The sequence below is a fragment of the Lichenostomus cassidix genome, chromosome 2, assembly GCF_008360975.1.
Source record: "Lichenostomus cassidix isolate B80296 chromosome 2, HeHo_3.0, whole genome shotgun sequence".
NCBI classification, from domain to species: Eukaryota; Metazoa; Chordata; class Aves; order Passeriformes; family Meliphagidae; genus Lichenostomus; species Lichenostomus cassidix.
Window position 1 is genome coordinate 29045392 of NC_139482.1, and position 16468 is coordinate 29061859.

The 16468-nt window shown below is 36.7% G+C and overlaps 1 protein-coding gene across 5 annotated transcripts in view; it reads right to left on the reverse strand.

The window, feature by feature from the left end:
• The window catches only part of CRPPA (CDP-L-ribitol pyrophosphorylase A), a 106400-nt gene that overhangs the window by 84085 nt on the left and 5847 nt on the right, over positions 1 to 16468 (reverse strand). For all 5 annotated transcript variants that reach the window (XR_014849761.1, XR_014849763.1, XM_085050839.1 and 2 more), the window contains exon 2: positions 14465 to 14744. Coding sequence is in view for 3 of the 5 variants with exons in the window: in XM_085050838.1 (XP_084906964.1) it covers positions 14465 to 14744 (280 nt within the window). In the remaining 2 variants the exon portion in view is untranslated. The remainder of the gene's footprint in view (positions 1 to 14464; positions 14745 to 16468) is intronic.

Consider the following 16468-nt stretch of genomic DNA (forward strand, 5'->3'; position numbering starts at 1 on the left):
TCATGGCACTTAACATTTGACAAGTGTATTCTCAAACAACTACAGTTCTCTTTTACAATACCCCATAACTGAGTCCAGCAAGGACTCACCTTTCCCCAGGACCTTTCTGTGTTTCACAAACACACATCAAGCTCCCTCAACCAGATGATGACCCAACGCAGGGCTGTGCTTACCACCTCAGTGACACATGAACTACAGTAGCTCCTAAGGCCACTTTCAGACGTGGTGAAATTGGGCTCAACAGAGGAAAAATACTGGCCTGTGGCCCTGCATTTTCATATGGGACAAGAGAGCTGAGTCCCTAACACAGAAAGCCTTGCATCTGCAGTACTGCTGGTATAGGCCAACAGAGCTGCCAAACCCATGCTGGCTTACACAGACCTCACCACACATGCTTCTGCTTCCAAAACAGGCTCATCATATCTTCATTCATGGTCTAAGCATAATATTTGGCATGTAAAATCAAGAAAATTGAGCTGTGAGTTTTGTCTTATACACAGGCCAAAGAGGGGCACACTTTTAAGATGTATGGCTCATTCTGCAGTACCTCCTTCTGGTCAGCACAAGCCTCCTCCCCCCCTCTGAAAAGCGCATAGCCTTTCTGAAATCCACGTAGCAGCCTTGCAATGAACTAAATGGGGAATTCAGGAATTTAAGACAGAGCTACAGACTACATTTTTTTAGTACAGAAATTTAAGCATTAGGGCACAGTAGGGACAACAAGGCAGTATTTTAGCTAAAGGGACTTTTGCCCCTGATGATTGTGGGGTTTAAGTGAAGAACATAATCATTTAGCTAGTCTATACTATTCGGTTACAACAGCAGGCATGTTAATCTTTGCAAGGAACTTCCATTGGTTTTTGTGGCTATAAATCAATAACAAAGAATTATTTCCATATTAGTATAAGCGAGTATATACTGAGTTTCAGGTATTTGAATTTTACTTGTTCTAATTTGAGAAGCATTGACTTGCTCTTTACATCAGGAATGTACAAGTACTTGGCCCAGCTCTCAGGCAAGGTTCAGACATGAACTTAAAAATCAATGAAAATCTGTCCTCATTTAAAATTATAAATACTTGCTAATGTTACTGTAGTTCTAGAAATCTTTTTTGCACTTTGAATTACCACAGCAGAAAATACAAACCCTGTGAGTCTAAAGCAAGTGCCTGGGTCTTATACTGACATTTTCCTACTGAGAGTACTTGTCTTCCACTTTCTAATAATTTTGAGTCAGATCTCAATTAGGTTTGCTTTCAGTATTATACAGAAAATGCATCATGCACCCTTGCTGAATACGGATACTTAACAGATAGTTAAACTGTATTTCTTTAAATGTCCACTTTACAGCCTTCAAGCCACTCTACTTCAAATACAGTCAAGCACTAACCTGTATGTCCAGGAAATGCATTTCTTTCCCCCCTTCTTGCACATTTTGTTAAACAAATCAGTTAAAGTATCCGAACATGAGTGGGCAAGCTCTTAAAATATTCCTTCATAGCATAACAGACATTGAAACAAATAACATTAGCGGGTTAGTTTTCTTTTACAGACAAAATATTGAAAGAAAATAGATCCTTCTAACTCATCACTTCCTTAAAACAATGCCAAAATGTCCTTAGAATGCAGAATTCCATCAACTTCAGGGGAAGTGACAGACTCGTATCATGGAGAAGCAAGCTCATCCATTGATCTGGTGAAACTGAACCCAATTCCCGATGCTTTTAGAAAAAACAGGTGTCTTTTCTAACTCATTTTAAACTGCACAAAAAAACAGGTGTTCGGTTTTGTGTTCATTTTTTTACATAACTACCTAGACCACAACACGCATTCAAGAGTTAAAGATCCAATGGTGACTGAAAAAAAGGTAGAGAATGAAGTGCATGATGAAGGTCAGTATCTTAGGTCATCACAAGTATTTTCAATGGATCCAAGATGTATTAACCCACCTTTTCACTAAACAATAACATATTGTTCTCAGTTTAGGATACTTTCAACTATGATAAGGAATTGTTTAGATGTGTATATTCAGTGAATCCATAAGCAGGGTGTGCTTTAAGATCAGCAACACAGTCAGTTCAAGGAATGTTGAATCCAAAAAGTATTAATGACATCTTTTATTACAAAATGAAATACGAATGTTTAGACCACAGAAGCCTACATACAACATAAAAACTTGGCTAACATAACACAATATAGCTTACTTTTATTGAATATTCATAAATCATTAAAATCCCCTTTTAATTTAAAATAAGGTAATATTGGGTAATAAAATAAAATCCAAACAGAACCATTACAATTTTCATAAGGATTAGGGAGGAAGATGGAGCTTTTATCACAAGCAACAAATTATCCAGCTAAAAGATACCCAAAACACAGTCCAATATTCACCTGAGATCAACACTTCCCACCTACAGCTCAACACACCAAGAACAGGTTATCACAGAGCCAAAAGCTCCAAAAGAGCATGAAAACAAACACAACCACATCACTGATGTGGTCATTTTGGGTAGCCAGAGTTGAAACAGAACAAGGCTTGAACAGCTGCAAAGCTCAACAAGTTGAATGATATGGACGAGGCAGAAAAAAATTTGAAGTGGTACAAAATCCTTACAAAACCACCACAACTACAATTCCTTTTGTTTTAGAACAGTGTGGTAACAAGCTCAGACAACCACAGACCCTCCAAAAAAAAGTATGCTATGTCTTTGGCATGCCCGTGTCCCCAGTGAGCCCCAAGCACTAATGCAGACCCCCAAACTCCACTTACACAGCCAATCTGCAACCCTCAACCCCAAGTAAGTGGGAACAACAGCCTAAAACTTTACAGCTGAGTTATAAATGAGCAAAGCTTCCACCTCTCTAACATGACTCCTTTTCTACTTTTTAATTACACCAACAATACTTTTCTTCCCCATTCAGAGCGCCTATCTCTGCTAAAATTAATTTTCCCTATGCTTTCTATCTTCTCAGCTGTCCAGTAGCATTAAGTAGGAGTATATTTTGTTTTATTTATTTTATATTTTAATCATCCCAACTAACAATTCAGTGTTTTAATATTACTTTGGAATAGGCCTGATATGAAACATATAAAAGCAAGCCTATGAATGCTAAGTTTAAAAGAATGCTTCTATTCTTATGCTTTTACATAATTGTTTTCTCAATACTCATATTTATAAATATTAATTCTTCATTCAGAGTTGTTTTCAACTCTGACAAGAAAAATAGAACTGAAGCAAGACTCACAAATAATTTAGCCACCCTGCCTTAGAAAAAATAAACTTGGCTTGCATATATAGACTGAAAATAGAAGTACAATAGAAATACATTTTCGTAATTTCAAGGCAGCTAACTTCTTTGAAATTGTGTGCTGGAGATAGTGGGGCTTGTCACACTTAGAAGAACAACTATATCCATCTTGGAATGCCATTAAAGTCAGTTTTATAATGGTGAACTTGGTAAACATACCAGCAATTTTATCGTGCTTTTCCATGAAGACAAGGAGTGCATTAGGACACTGGTGAACTACGTAACAATAACAATCAATGCTAATTTAGGCATCTAACTAGGTATCTAACAGTTTACAAATATGTCCTGCAATGGTTTTTGTTGGGTGAAAGACTATTTATATGTTTCCAAACACCACCATCTCATAAGGATTTCAGTCTAAATTAGGTCTGGCCATGAACCAGCAAAAGAAGCTCAGAACAACTATGATTAATTTCTTCTCATTTTATTCCATCAAACTGTTTCCACATGTTACTACATGGAAAGTATTCTTTTACACAGATCAAACTACTTTCCAGGAAGGGCATTCACAGCCATCTACAGTATGAGAAAATACAGAAATAAACACATTATCTCTGATGCATGAAACAGGTAGAAACTTGCATTTCTATTCAGACATCTGCATTCAAACTAATTGTATCTGCAGTAATCAACATACTTCAGCCACACTCAGTAATTACTATTTAAGTTAGAAGAATTGTCTATACTGAAAGATTTCTTGTTTCAAATTTATCAAACAGAACCTTCAAAGCAGAATTCAAAAACTTAATTATAAGATTAAAATATTTCACATATTTAAGAGGATGTTCTTTTCAAATTTCTTCTATATCTAATAAAACAAAGGCATATAACCACTTTTGTAAAATAAAGCAATTAAAGAATTACTTCTAATGAACATTTAAGGTATAGCATTAAAATACCATATCTTAAACTTATCTTCTTATGTTTCTTTTCTTTTCTTTTCGTTTTCTGTATTTTATATCCAGCATTTATCTAGGACTACATGGCTTTTCTACAACCAAAAGTTTTAATCTATGAGAAGTTTAATGATTCCAGTGTAGAGATGGAAGATTTAGAGTATTTCCTCCTCCAATCTATAGAAATCCTAGCAAAACAACTCTATTTCAATGGACAAGATGGAGGCAGAAACAAAGTCATGGCAGAAACCATATGCCACCACTCCTATACAGAAGTGCAGTTGGAAACAACAATTCAACTATGTGAGCAAAGTTTTCTTAACTTAGGTGTGAACACTTGCTCAAGCCCAAACTAGCCAAGCTTCCACATTGAACTAATACAAGCCTGCACACAGTCCTCAGAGTTCATAACCTCATTCTGCACCAAGAATCCACCTACTTTCTGTATTGTAAGACAAGGCAGCCATTTGGTTGCATGGTTTCAACTCAAACGTGTCACCATCTGCCCCCATAACTCATTCTGCTAATGTCATGTCCAAAAGACCCCCAAAACCAGCTGCACATTTCTCTTGAAGGTATAGCATGCAGTCAGTCGGGACTACAGGACAAGCAAGATGACTCAGTAAAGAACAGTGTACCACAATAAAGGTAGAGGTACTCTCATTATCATGCAATAACATAGATTTGAGTCCAGGGCATAACATACTTTCACCCACACCCACACCCAGGCTCTCCCATGTAGCATAACTTATGTGACTGTGCTGTGGTGGGGCCAGGATTCCTTCTACCTATTCCTTCTACTGAGAAACAAGCACTCAACAACCTGGGCTGTGTATCCATTAGAAATTAGGGCAGAAGAAAAAAGATTACCTTCTTTCTGCAACGGTATCTTCTGCCTATATATTCTATAACAAAAAGAGTAATTCTTAAATTACCTTATTTTGAATTTTATTGGGAAAAAACCCACAAAATTCATAATCCGTATAGGCACAGCATGTTTGATTCTCATTAGTGAGCACTAAACTTTCTTTTATGCAGGCAGTATCACCAGCCAGTGCAATTCTAGCTATCTTGACACATTTGCACTGGCAGCTTTTAATTGCCCAAGGACAGAACTGGTTGAACCATTAAACAAGTCTAGTCTTACACAGATATTAAACCTAATCATCAGTGAGACAAAAAGATGGTTAATTAGAACACATGTAAGGAGTTTTGAACACTATGAAAAAAAAGGCTTGTATGCTAAACTTCACCTGATTTCCTTAAAGTCTGTTTACCCAGCTGGCTAGAAGCAACAGTCAAACTCACTAAAACTGGGCACATGTTAATCTTAAACCAACACCAGGAAGGAAGAAGTTATAATTGTGTTTATTCCTAGCTGAATGAGAGGGGATGTTTAATCAGAAATTTAATATACACTTTGATCCAATGTTAATGAGCTGACACTATGTTGTACATTGAAATGACTTCAAAGACATGGGATGCCTTAAACAAATGTAATGTATATTTATGACACTGTTTAAGAAAAGGAAAACATTTCTTCTAATGAGGTCACCTTTATCAGAACATACTATCTGAGTAACTGGGGATAGCACATGTACATCAAGACATGTCAGAACCCCAATTAGGTACAGCAAACTAAGGAAGATAACAGAAACTGTTATAACTGTTATTGTTAGCTCAAAAGTTAATATTGCACATGTGCTTTTTTACTTTACATAATTTCTGTTCTTTCATATTTAAAGCATTTACTTCTAAGCGTCTGTAAATATCGTTTTGGTCTTATCAACCACATGCTAAATTCTAAATATTATTCTGTGGAAAAAGTAAGATTTCTCAGAGAAAGTAAAAAGGATTCCCTTCAAAAAGACAGAACAATAGGAATACACAACTGAAAAGATACATATAGAGAGAGAGAGAGAGAGAGAGAGGAAGGAAGAAGAACTAGGTGTACCACAGGCTACATTTTTTTCAACACACGGCACTGAAAGCAAGCTCAAAAACATACCATAAGTGGAAAAGAAGCAAAACCAAGTACATATGCACTAAGGAGAAGAGAGATGCTGCAAACAATGCCACAACATTAATGTGAACATTTGATTTCATAATAAAATTGGAATTTTTTTTAAAAATCAGACTGAAAATAAGTCATAAGAATGTCATTTATCTTGCTTTTGTGTCATGAAATACTGACATAAATTTTTAAAACAATAAAGCAAAAAATTACAAAAGTTAGCAGGATTAAACTAATATATACATTTTTAATGTGTCATACAAATTATATAGCACTTCTTTTAGTGCATTCTTTATCTGTGCATTCCTTGTGAGAATTCAAGAATGATCAAGGAAGTTACTGTTTTCATAAACACAACAGTACTGTACGTTACATAAAATACATTTTGTCATATTATTAGCCAAAAAAAGGTGGTACTACCAGAGTCAACATATTTAAGGTTTTTTTTTTTTGTCACAGCACAATAACTGGTAATGTTTAACACCATGGTCTCATTTAATAAGGTTTTGTTTTGTTCCTCATAGACTTTAAAAAAATATTTTGAAGTTTGGTATAGAGTCTGTACAATGCTACTAAAGATCTATATTAAGTATCTGATGCAGACCACATATGGCATCCCCCACCTAAAGAGCAGCACATGCTGGTACAGAGCTTCAAGACTTTTTATGACCTATTTATTCTTTTCAGTTGTCAGCAATAGTTGCACATTATACACAATTATGATGGATTCTATATGATGTGTAATTCAGTCTAAGCAATTCAAATATTTCAAAGCAAATCATGTGGCCAGTATCCCACCATCAGTTTTCAATAATTTTTGAAGTATTTTAAAGCATACTTACAGCTTTACATTTTGGCATTCATTCAACATAACTAACACTACAACGAAATACCAGCACTTTCTTGTTCTAACTTGTGCTGTACTGCAAATCTAGGTGGCAAACTTTAAACAAAACATCTGCTCTAAAAATTAACGAAACACAAACCCAGTGATTTTTGCCACTAAAATAAACAAGACTGTTTATTTGACTTTGACTGCATATTATCTTGAATTAACAAGTAATGAAGCACAACTTACGATCAGCAAGCCATCTTTCATACCCCAAATACTGATTTACATTGCAAAAAGCTATTGGTGAGTGTGCACTGTGCCACAAAGGATGTTGCATATTAGAGTAAATCAATATAAGGATGAGTTAGCACTTGTATTAAGTGGAGCAGAAGTCTTGATGCAACTGCCACAGGAGTTAAAACTGTTTTTAAGAAGTTTATACTTTAAGAAGAATATTTTATCTCCAGACAGTGTGCATCATTACCAAACCAGCATTATGATGTGAAGGCTACTGATCCACAGCATATCATTAAACACATGATTTGCATCATTTTATGAAGTAGAAAAAAATCTTGACATGTTGTAGGAAGACTCTTGCACAATTTAATCAACCAAATGCAAAAGTGCAATGTTTAATTAATAACTCTTTCCCACACATTCAGTCCTGAGTAACCAAACCCACAGACACTAGCATTTGTGGTCATGCAGTGCCCCAAGCAACTCTGCACTTGCTTATCAAATGTCTTTGCCTCATGAACTTGCTCAGCAGCTTCCCTCAGAACTGCTTGTGCCTCTCCTTTGCAGAAACCTTGGACTTGAGCTTCTTTCCCTTACAACCCATTAGATTTAAAATTTCAAGTCACCTCTTTACACAGGTTTCATCTAACACCTTCTGTTATCAAGCGCCTTGTAAAATGGATCATTACAGTTTACCCTGTCAGTTTGGCTCAAATAGTGACTTTAATACATGTATGTGTGGATTTGATACCTCATGAATTCTCTCCTACATGCTCCAAGGCTCCTCAAGGCAGTTTTAGTTCTATCTGTACCAAAGCCCACTTACTTCTTAGAAACAGGAGGATAAGCATAGAACCAGTCCAGCAAACTATTACAGCATATGAAACAGGCCAAGTTGGCTTTCAGAAGCTTCAGCTAACCTGCAGGGCTGGTGCTGTCCCTGCTGGAACCATTCAGATCACAAACTCAGCCAAAATGCAGCTGGGAACTTTTCTGCTTGAAAACTCAGATAATCTTTCTTTTTAGTGCAATATTTGGTGAAAACCAGTAAAGTTTACATGCCTAATCCTTAATCAGAGAGGTATGGCTAAAAACCTCTTCCAGATCTTGCCATGTAGGCGTTGCTAGAATGATCCAAGGCCTTTATTTAGCTTCTCACACAAGCTGGACAAGATGAGATTTCCCTTGTTTGAGCTATTCTTTAAACATTTGATCTGCTGCAGGAAGAAGAAATGTGAGTGATAAACAGACACATCTTTGCTAAAGCCTGCTTCATTTTCCAAAAGCCATATTGTTTTCTCAGATGAAGTATATAGATTTTAACTAGCCTCAAATCAACAGCAGTATCATGTATATAGTTTCTTTAAATTTAAAGGAGGTACATTTCATAGACATTACATAAAAATTACCTCAACAACCACTTAGGTATGGGAAACTATGCTCAGAATTGATTTTCAGGATAATAATGCTATGTGGAAAAAAAAGGAAGGTAAAAATTAATGTGCGTAGACTTCCAGAAGCTAAAAAGTCATGGATTAAGCCACCTTTTAAAAATACTAGTTGTATTGGTACTACACTGGTTCCGTTTGCATGACACACAAATGCTGCAAAGAAAAAAAACTGAGATTATAATTTAAGTTTCTGTCTACGATTTATGCACTTCAGTTGGCTGAGTTGCATCCTTCCTAATAAATGCAGTGAGTCATCTAAACCGCTTAAATTGAGACTGGGAAGTGACAGAGCTGTTTCTCCCCTTACCAATGCCCTCCCACCATCAAATGTTACATCTTGTTAGGACTAAGACTACAAGTATTTACTAACAATGTATTAGCTCTCCATTCAACACAGAAAAAAATTAACAACTTGGTTGAGAACGTTTAAATTTCTATGGGACCAAAAATGCCATAAGCTATGGAAACATCGCTATGCTTTCGATAGTTACTCGTTAAAAAGGAAAAATGCATTGTATAACTGTTTTTTGTACAACACCAAAACCACACTTCATTTCTTCACACATTGAGGGCTACTGAGGAACTTCTGATCTTTACAATAATGTAGAATCATAGAATAGTTTGGGTTGGAAGGGACCTTTAAAGGTCATGTAGTCCAATGCTGCTGCAATGAGCAGAGACATCATAAACTCTGCGTGAGACTGAGCTGCTTAGAGCCCTGTTGAACTGGACCTTGACTGTTTCAAGGGATGGGGCATCCATCATCTCTTGGGGGAACTTCTTCCTGTGTTTCACCAGCTCCACTGAAAAAATATATTTGTCTCTATCTAGTCCAAATCAACTCTTTTTCAATTTAAAATCATTACCACTTGTCCTATTTCAACAGACTCTGCTACAAGGTTTGTACCTATCTCTCATATAAGCCCTTTTAAGTACTGAGAGGCTACAGCAATGCCTCTCTGAAGCTCTCATGTCCAAGCTAAATGACCCTGACTCTCTCAGCCGTTCATCATAGGAGAGATGTTTGATCCATTTGATCATTTTTGCGGCCCTCTGCTGGACCTGCTCCAACAGGTCCATGTCTTTCTTGTGCTGAGGGCCCCAGTGCTGGATGCAGTACTTCAGGTGGGTTCTCATGGAGGTGGAGTAGAGGAACATAAACACCTCCCTGGACTTTCTGTCCACACCTCTCCTGGCCCAGAACAGAGTTGGCTTTCTGGGCTGCAAGTACCTATTGTCAGCTCATGACCAGCTTTTCACCCATGAGTAACCCCAAGTCCTTTTCCCAAGTGTCCTCTCAATCCTTTCATCCCCCAGACTTTACTGATACCAGGAATTATTGCCCCAATCAAGCCACAGGAGCTTGCACTTGGCCATGCTGAACCTCAGTGTTCACACAGGATGACTTCTTGAGCTTGTCCAGGTCCCTCTGCAAGGCATCCACCCCTCAGGTATATTAACCACACCACTCACCTAGATGCCATCTATAAATTTGCTGAGGGGGCACCTGATCCCACTGTCTGTGTCAATGATGAAGGTATTAAAGAGTATTGGTCCCAATATGGACTCCTGAGGGACAGCACTTGTCACTGATCTCCACCTGGACACTGACCCTCTAGATGCAGCCATGCAACCAATTCCCCATCCACTGAACAGTCCACCCATCAAATCCTTCTCTCTCCAATTTGGAGAGAAGGATATTGTGGACAACTCTGTCAAAGGCCCTAGGGAAGACTAGAGAGGCAACATCCATAGCTCTTCCTTTGTCCACTGATGTAGTCACTCCATCACAGAAGGCCACTAGGTCGGTTAGGCAGGACTTGCCCTTGGTGAAACCATAATGGCTCTCTCTAATCCCCTTCCTGTCCTCCATGTGCCTTAGCAGGCTAACAGCATGTAAGACTTAAATTGTTGTTTTGTTCTCAAATTGATACATAACACTCCTACAATTCATTAATGACTATTTTTACATTGACATTAGTCACTCTCCTAAAGTACACAACTCATTCCATTAGTGAAATAAAAATCATGCCAAGATGGTAATGGTAATATATCATTAGTTCTTGATTCTGTTTTTTGCACAGGAGTCTGACAGGACAGTGAGAGCCCCAGAAAGCACCAAGCAAGCATGCAATGAAAGCAGAACTTCTGAGAACACAGGCAGAGGATAACTTCAGATGACCCAGTTTATAAATATGAATCAAAAATGGTCTTGCCACTGATGCAACCTTTGCAGCTTGCTAAAAATCAGTCTTTGAGTATAACAAAGAGGACAAACACCATGTGTAAAATATTCTATATATGGCAAAACCAGAGAAGATAAGAAAACACAAAAAGATAATCACTTCCAAGAAAAGAAGTGCAAAGAAAGATCAAAGAAGGCAGAACTGCTCCAGCATTCTGTCCCCATTCAAGTACACCACACCAGATCACCTTATTTATCTACCCAAGTCTTCCTTTACTGTCAATGGAGAAAAAGAGGGGGGTTTTGGTTTGGCACCCATCAGGTTTTGCTAATGCAACTCAGCAACCGTAGATAGCAAAATAAAATGCCTTCTGTAACTGGGTGACAGAACAGTATCCATAGGGGTCTGTGCTTTCTGCTACAGCCTTCTTCTACAGTAAGACTGATAATGGCAGCATAAGAGGAACAGACTGAGCACAACACAAAGTGTTTTCTGTCTGGGGGTATTATTTTGACTGACAGCCTCTGTGAGTAAGAGTCCATGAGACTGAATAGCACTGTGCAACTGTATTGGCATGTAAGCTTTGTTCAGATCCTTGCTAAAACTCAGAGTAAAGTAATGATGTTAGACAGCTTCCAGAAACCAGCTTTTAAAAATGCCATTTTAACTTAGTCCTTTCAACATAACAGACTATACTTTCAAATCTAGTTTATGCTAACTAGAGAAAAAAAAGTCTTTGAATGTGCCTTCTTTCTGTAAACTTTCAATAGTAGAACTGACAAGTTCCCCCCCACCTTCCTGATTTTTTTTTCATGTAAGCATTTTTCATTTCAGTTATGTTGTTTAAAATGCAATGTTGGCAACGAGATATTGCTAGAGGCTTTGGACTGACGCCTTTTGAAGCTTCCACATTTTCCAACTTTTACTAGCTGTAAAGAATTTGTTTCTAGAAACATATAATTTTAATTGCAAAATTAGCCCAAAAACATAAATGGAATTTAATTGGTTACAAAGTAATATTTTGACATATCAAGGAATTGTTTGGGGGATTTAAGGCATAATTCATTAGTTCTGGTTAAGGTACACATTTTTATTCCTACAGGCAAATAACAAACTGATTAGTAAGTGTAATAAAGCAGTTTATTTGTCTGACAATTGGCAGCTAGAAGTGCAATAACTTACTTGATCAATTGCCACTTTAAGGAACTTAAAAGCTTCTCATAATTATGTTATCTGTATGGTATGCAGACATGTAACAATACAGCATTACCCCTATTAACAAAAAGTGATTTAATATGATGTTTCTGCCAGGTTTTGTACCTTTCTACATAATGCAAGAGGAAGTAATTACTTTTTATACTGAAAGATGGAGGAACCAACTTCCTTTTAGACATGCAAAGAATTTGAGTATAGGAAGAACTAAACATGATAGTTTCTCTCAATCTATTTTTCCTATATTCAAAACCATGCATATCAGTTTTGAGAAAGTCATAGCTTTCCATTTAGTTCTTCAGAATTCTGTAGTTCTCAAGTGGAGACAGCCACCTGTCTCTAGGAAGAAGCATTTCCAGTTTTACATAAAATGAAATCATTCTCATGTATTTTAATTCAATTACTTTGTCAGGTAATATTAACAGCACCCAGCTCTTAGAGGCTTAGAGCACACATCTCTCTGATGGCCCAGCCTTACTGAATTCAGTGGATCTGAGCCAACACAGAAAGCCACCACAGAGCAAATGAATACCACACACATTTTAGACAAATGTTATACAATGGAAAAGACTATTACACATGTACAAAATCACCGTTTTGAGATCAAATGGTACTTCAGTGATCCAGGTAAGGAAATATTTACCAGTCAGAAGTTCATATGAACTGGAGTACACTGACTTGAGAAGGTCAATGAAGATTGCTTTTGTTCCCCCTACTTTTTTACTGAAAATACCTTACACCCAATTAAAAAGAAAACCAGGAAAAAATATTACATTAAAATCACAAAACTTTCAAGAAAAAAGTGAACAACTTAAACATAAGTTCAAATGAGATATGATATACCTTAACATGGAAAGACAACATAAACACATTCAGAAAAGTTCTTCTCATTTCAACCCAAAACCATTTTTCTACCACTCTCAAAGAATCACATTTAAAACTGATTTACAAAGAGGAATTATTTTAAAGTCTTTGGCAGAGAATCAGTTCTGGAATGCTACTTTGTGCTACATGAGAAAGGTCAAAAACCTTGTTAAAATTCTAACAGAATTTAAGTTTTAATGACTGGAAACTTATGTTCTATATCACTGAAACCTATAGTGCAGAGTTTCTATTTTATTTCCATTTCTTATTAAGCCTATCTACAAAACCACAGACCTACTAGGAAGAGGCTCAATATATTTAGATTTCCAACATAAAGTTCTGAGAGACTTGACATAGCTTGGTTTTCATAATAAATATTTTAACAAGCTATATATTCCACTTCCACACTCTGAGCTTTCAAAAAAAGGGATTTGAGCACTAAGGAAACACCATGGTTCATTCTTTGGACTCATTATTCCACTGTCAAAGTCGTGAACCACCTGCCAACTAGCTTATCTTTTACCACGTTTTCTGGAAAAGACAAGCAGTGGTACATTTTCCTAGTTTTCTAGTACCCAAAAAATCTGCTATCACTAATGACTTCTACCTCGAACTGTGTCCTTGAAGCCGGGAAGCATTATGCGATCTTACTAATGGAAAATCAGGAACAAATTAAAGATAGCAAATTTTGCAAACAAGCTTGCAGCTAAGATGTGATTTCTTACATCTCTGACTTAGCCAGCTCATCTAACAGCTCCCCTTGCTGCTAGTGCATGCCTCTCCTATCCTTCTACTTGCATAACATAACTTCCACCAACTCTTTCCCCTTCATATATCACTTACTTTCTCATAAATCTTTTGGGATTTTGTGAATAATCCCAATCCTGAGATCCAGTGATAAACAGGAGAATATCCAGCCTACAACTGGAGGCTTCCTACTTAACCTGTTTTCCAGCAGTTTGCAATGCTTACAGGTTCTAGAACTATTTAGCATTAATACAGAGACAACTCTCTTGCTGCTTATTCAGGATTTGCATATAAGCTTGAGATGAAAACACAAAGTTTGCAAGTCGACCGATGCAGTACATACACTCTTTGGCTATTATTAGTAATCACTAACAGAACTGCTATAGCATTGGGTGATATTTCTGCATGGAAGAAAAGGTAAACTGTCATTACATAAGCTATCTTTCAACTTACAAATTGCTGATTGATTCAATCTCTTACTGACAGTCTCTATGGCAATAATTATTCCCTGTAGCAAATAATACCTGTGGCATTTAAAAATGTCAACCTCCCCCACCTGACCTCTCTGCATAATAAGGAAACTGGATCTGTTCTACTTTAAAAAAAATCCCATCACACATTAATAAAATTGCTAGAAAATTCCTTATTCATCAATCATGATTTTACACTGCACAGTATAAAGCACATCGCAGAGTTGCATTGCTGTATAGTACATACCCCATGTTCTTTAGCAGCCATAACCACTTTTGAAACAATATCTTCTTCAACAAAAGGCCTCACAGCATCATGGATAATCACTACTTCTGGCTTCTGGAGGAAATGGCTGGAAAATTCATTCTCTGCAAATACTTTCAGTCCATTGAATATTGACCGGTGACGAGTTATTCCACCTTCTACTACTGTAACTCTTTTGTGACCATATTTTTCAATGATAGTCTTCATAGTTTCAATATTTTCAGGAGAGACCACCACGATAATATCAGATATCCAACTTATCCTATGAAAAAACAGAGAAAGTAGATATGAATGAATAAATAAAAGTGGAGATATATGACACAAAGAAATTAATAACAACAAAAATTCAAGATGGCTAAACAAAGCATCTCTCACTATAACTCAAGTCCATGTTTTCGTACTCCATTCCTTAAGGGAGAGCTATAACAGGATTTATACCAATAACACTGGAGTTCTGGGAAGGGACTTGCTTCCAACAACCACTTTGCAGAGGGGCACATTCTGATAATGCTTCAAAAGCCATCAAAACACTTCTTACTCCAGCATCACCCCTAACTTCAAACAGAACTTTTAAATCAATCAGTGACAGTTTGCTAATATGTTTTTAATAAACTGGTAAATCCTGTGACCTGAAATACTCTGTGTTCCAGTGAAGTACATGGTGTACAAGGGAATAAGACAACCAAGAAAAAGTCTGAAACAAAGACCATTGTCAAGACAGGCATGAGCAGTAATTGACAGAATGGTAATGACTGAAAACTGTAACACTTGAATATTGACAGGAAACATTATACCGGCAGTTTGAAAAAGATATATATATTTATAAACACAAAGATTTCTGCTCTAGGAAGCCAGAAAATGTAAAAACATAGTTTTGCTAATTAAGAATACCATATCAAAAGCACATTTTTTGAGATCCCCAGGCTTCTACTGTTGGTATCAGTCTAGTTCTACAACTGCGGTGCTGTGTGGGGTGAAGTGAACGACCCACAGACCATAGGATTAAAACCAGTCATAACTGAAGCTAGGTTGAAATTACACTTGTGTCAAAGTACCTAGGAATACAAATTCTAGTCATATGTGGCATACTGTACTTCAAAACAACAGAAATACCAGAATTCAATTCCATTGTAGTGTTATTTTTTAAATGCCTACGTAGAGAACATAAAAAAAATTGTGTTTCCTTTCTGTGTTTCCACAGGTGGCATAATAGAGCATGTCAGACAAGAAACTCATCAGATGAGAAATGACTAAAAAAACCCCTAAATTTTCTATGTTAAAATTACCCATGTATAGCTTACACATCCAGCTAGGGAGAGACAGGTATGATAAACTGTGTCAACTAAAACTAGTAAAGCTACTGAAATTAATTTGCAGACTCAAGAACCACTAAGGTACTTAATATTTCCAGTTAGAAAAACAACAGTAAGAAATTCACAGTTCAGAAATACACAGGCTCAAGATACTGATTTCTGCAATAACACGTGAGAAAGCGTTGCCTGGGAACAATCCTTATCTCAAAAGCAAAGCTACCTGTGTTACATCTTCCACCTTATGTAGGGGGCGGGGAGTAGAGGGGGATTTTAATTAATAATACTCCATGGAAAACTATTTCAATGAATTTTAAAATAATTATTTAAAATAAAATGAAGTGCTATTAGCATTCTTCAAAAGAAAAATACTTGTCTTTGCATTCATTTTGCTATTAGCAAAGGCAGAAAATACAGCCAAACCAACATATTCTCAGCAATCTTTAAGTACTGAAGTTGTTCAAATGTAAAATCTGAAGTCATGTGGTTTTAAGTTTCATTTCAACTTGTCACTCACCACAGGTCTATCAAAAGGTTTAAAAATCTCTCAAATGAGTTCTGGCATACTCTTACGTTTAGCTACAAAATGTTGCACTCCTGCATGACTTCAACTAGGAAAAACTAAATGGAACTAGGGAAAACTAAATGGATTAATCTCAGTTCTTTCAAAAAAACA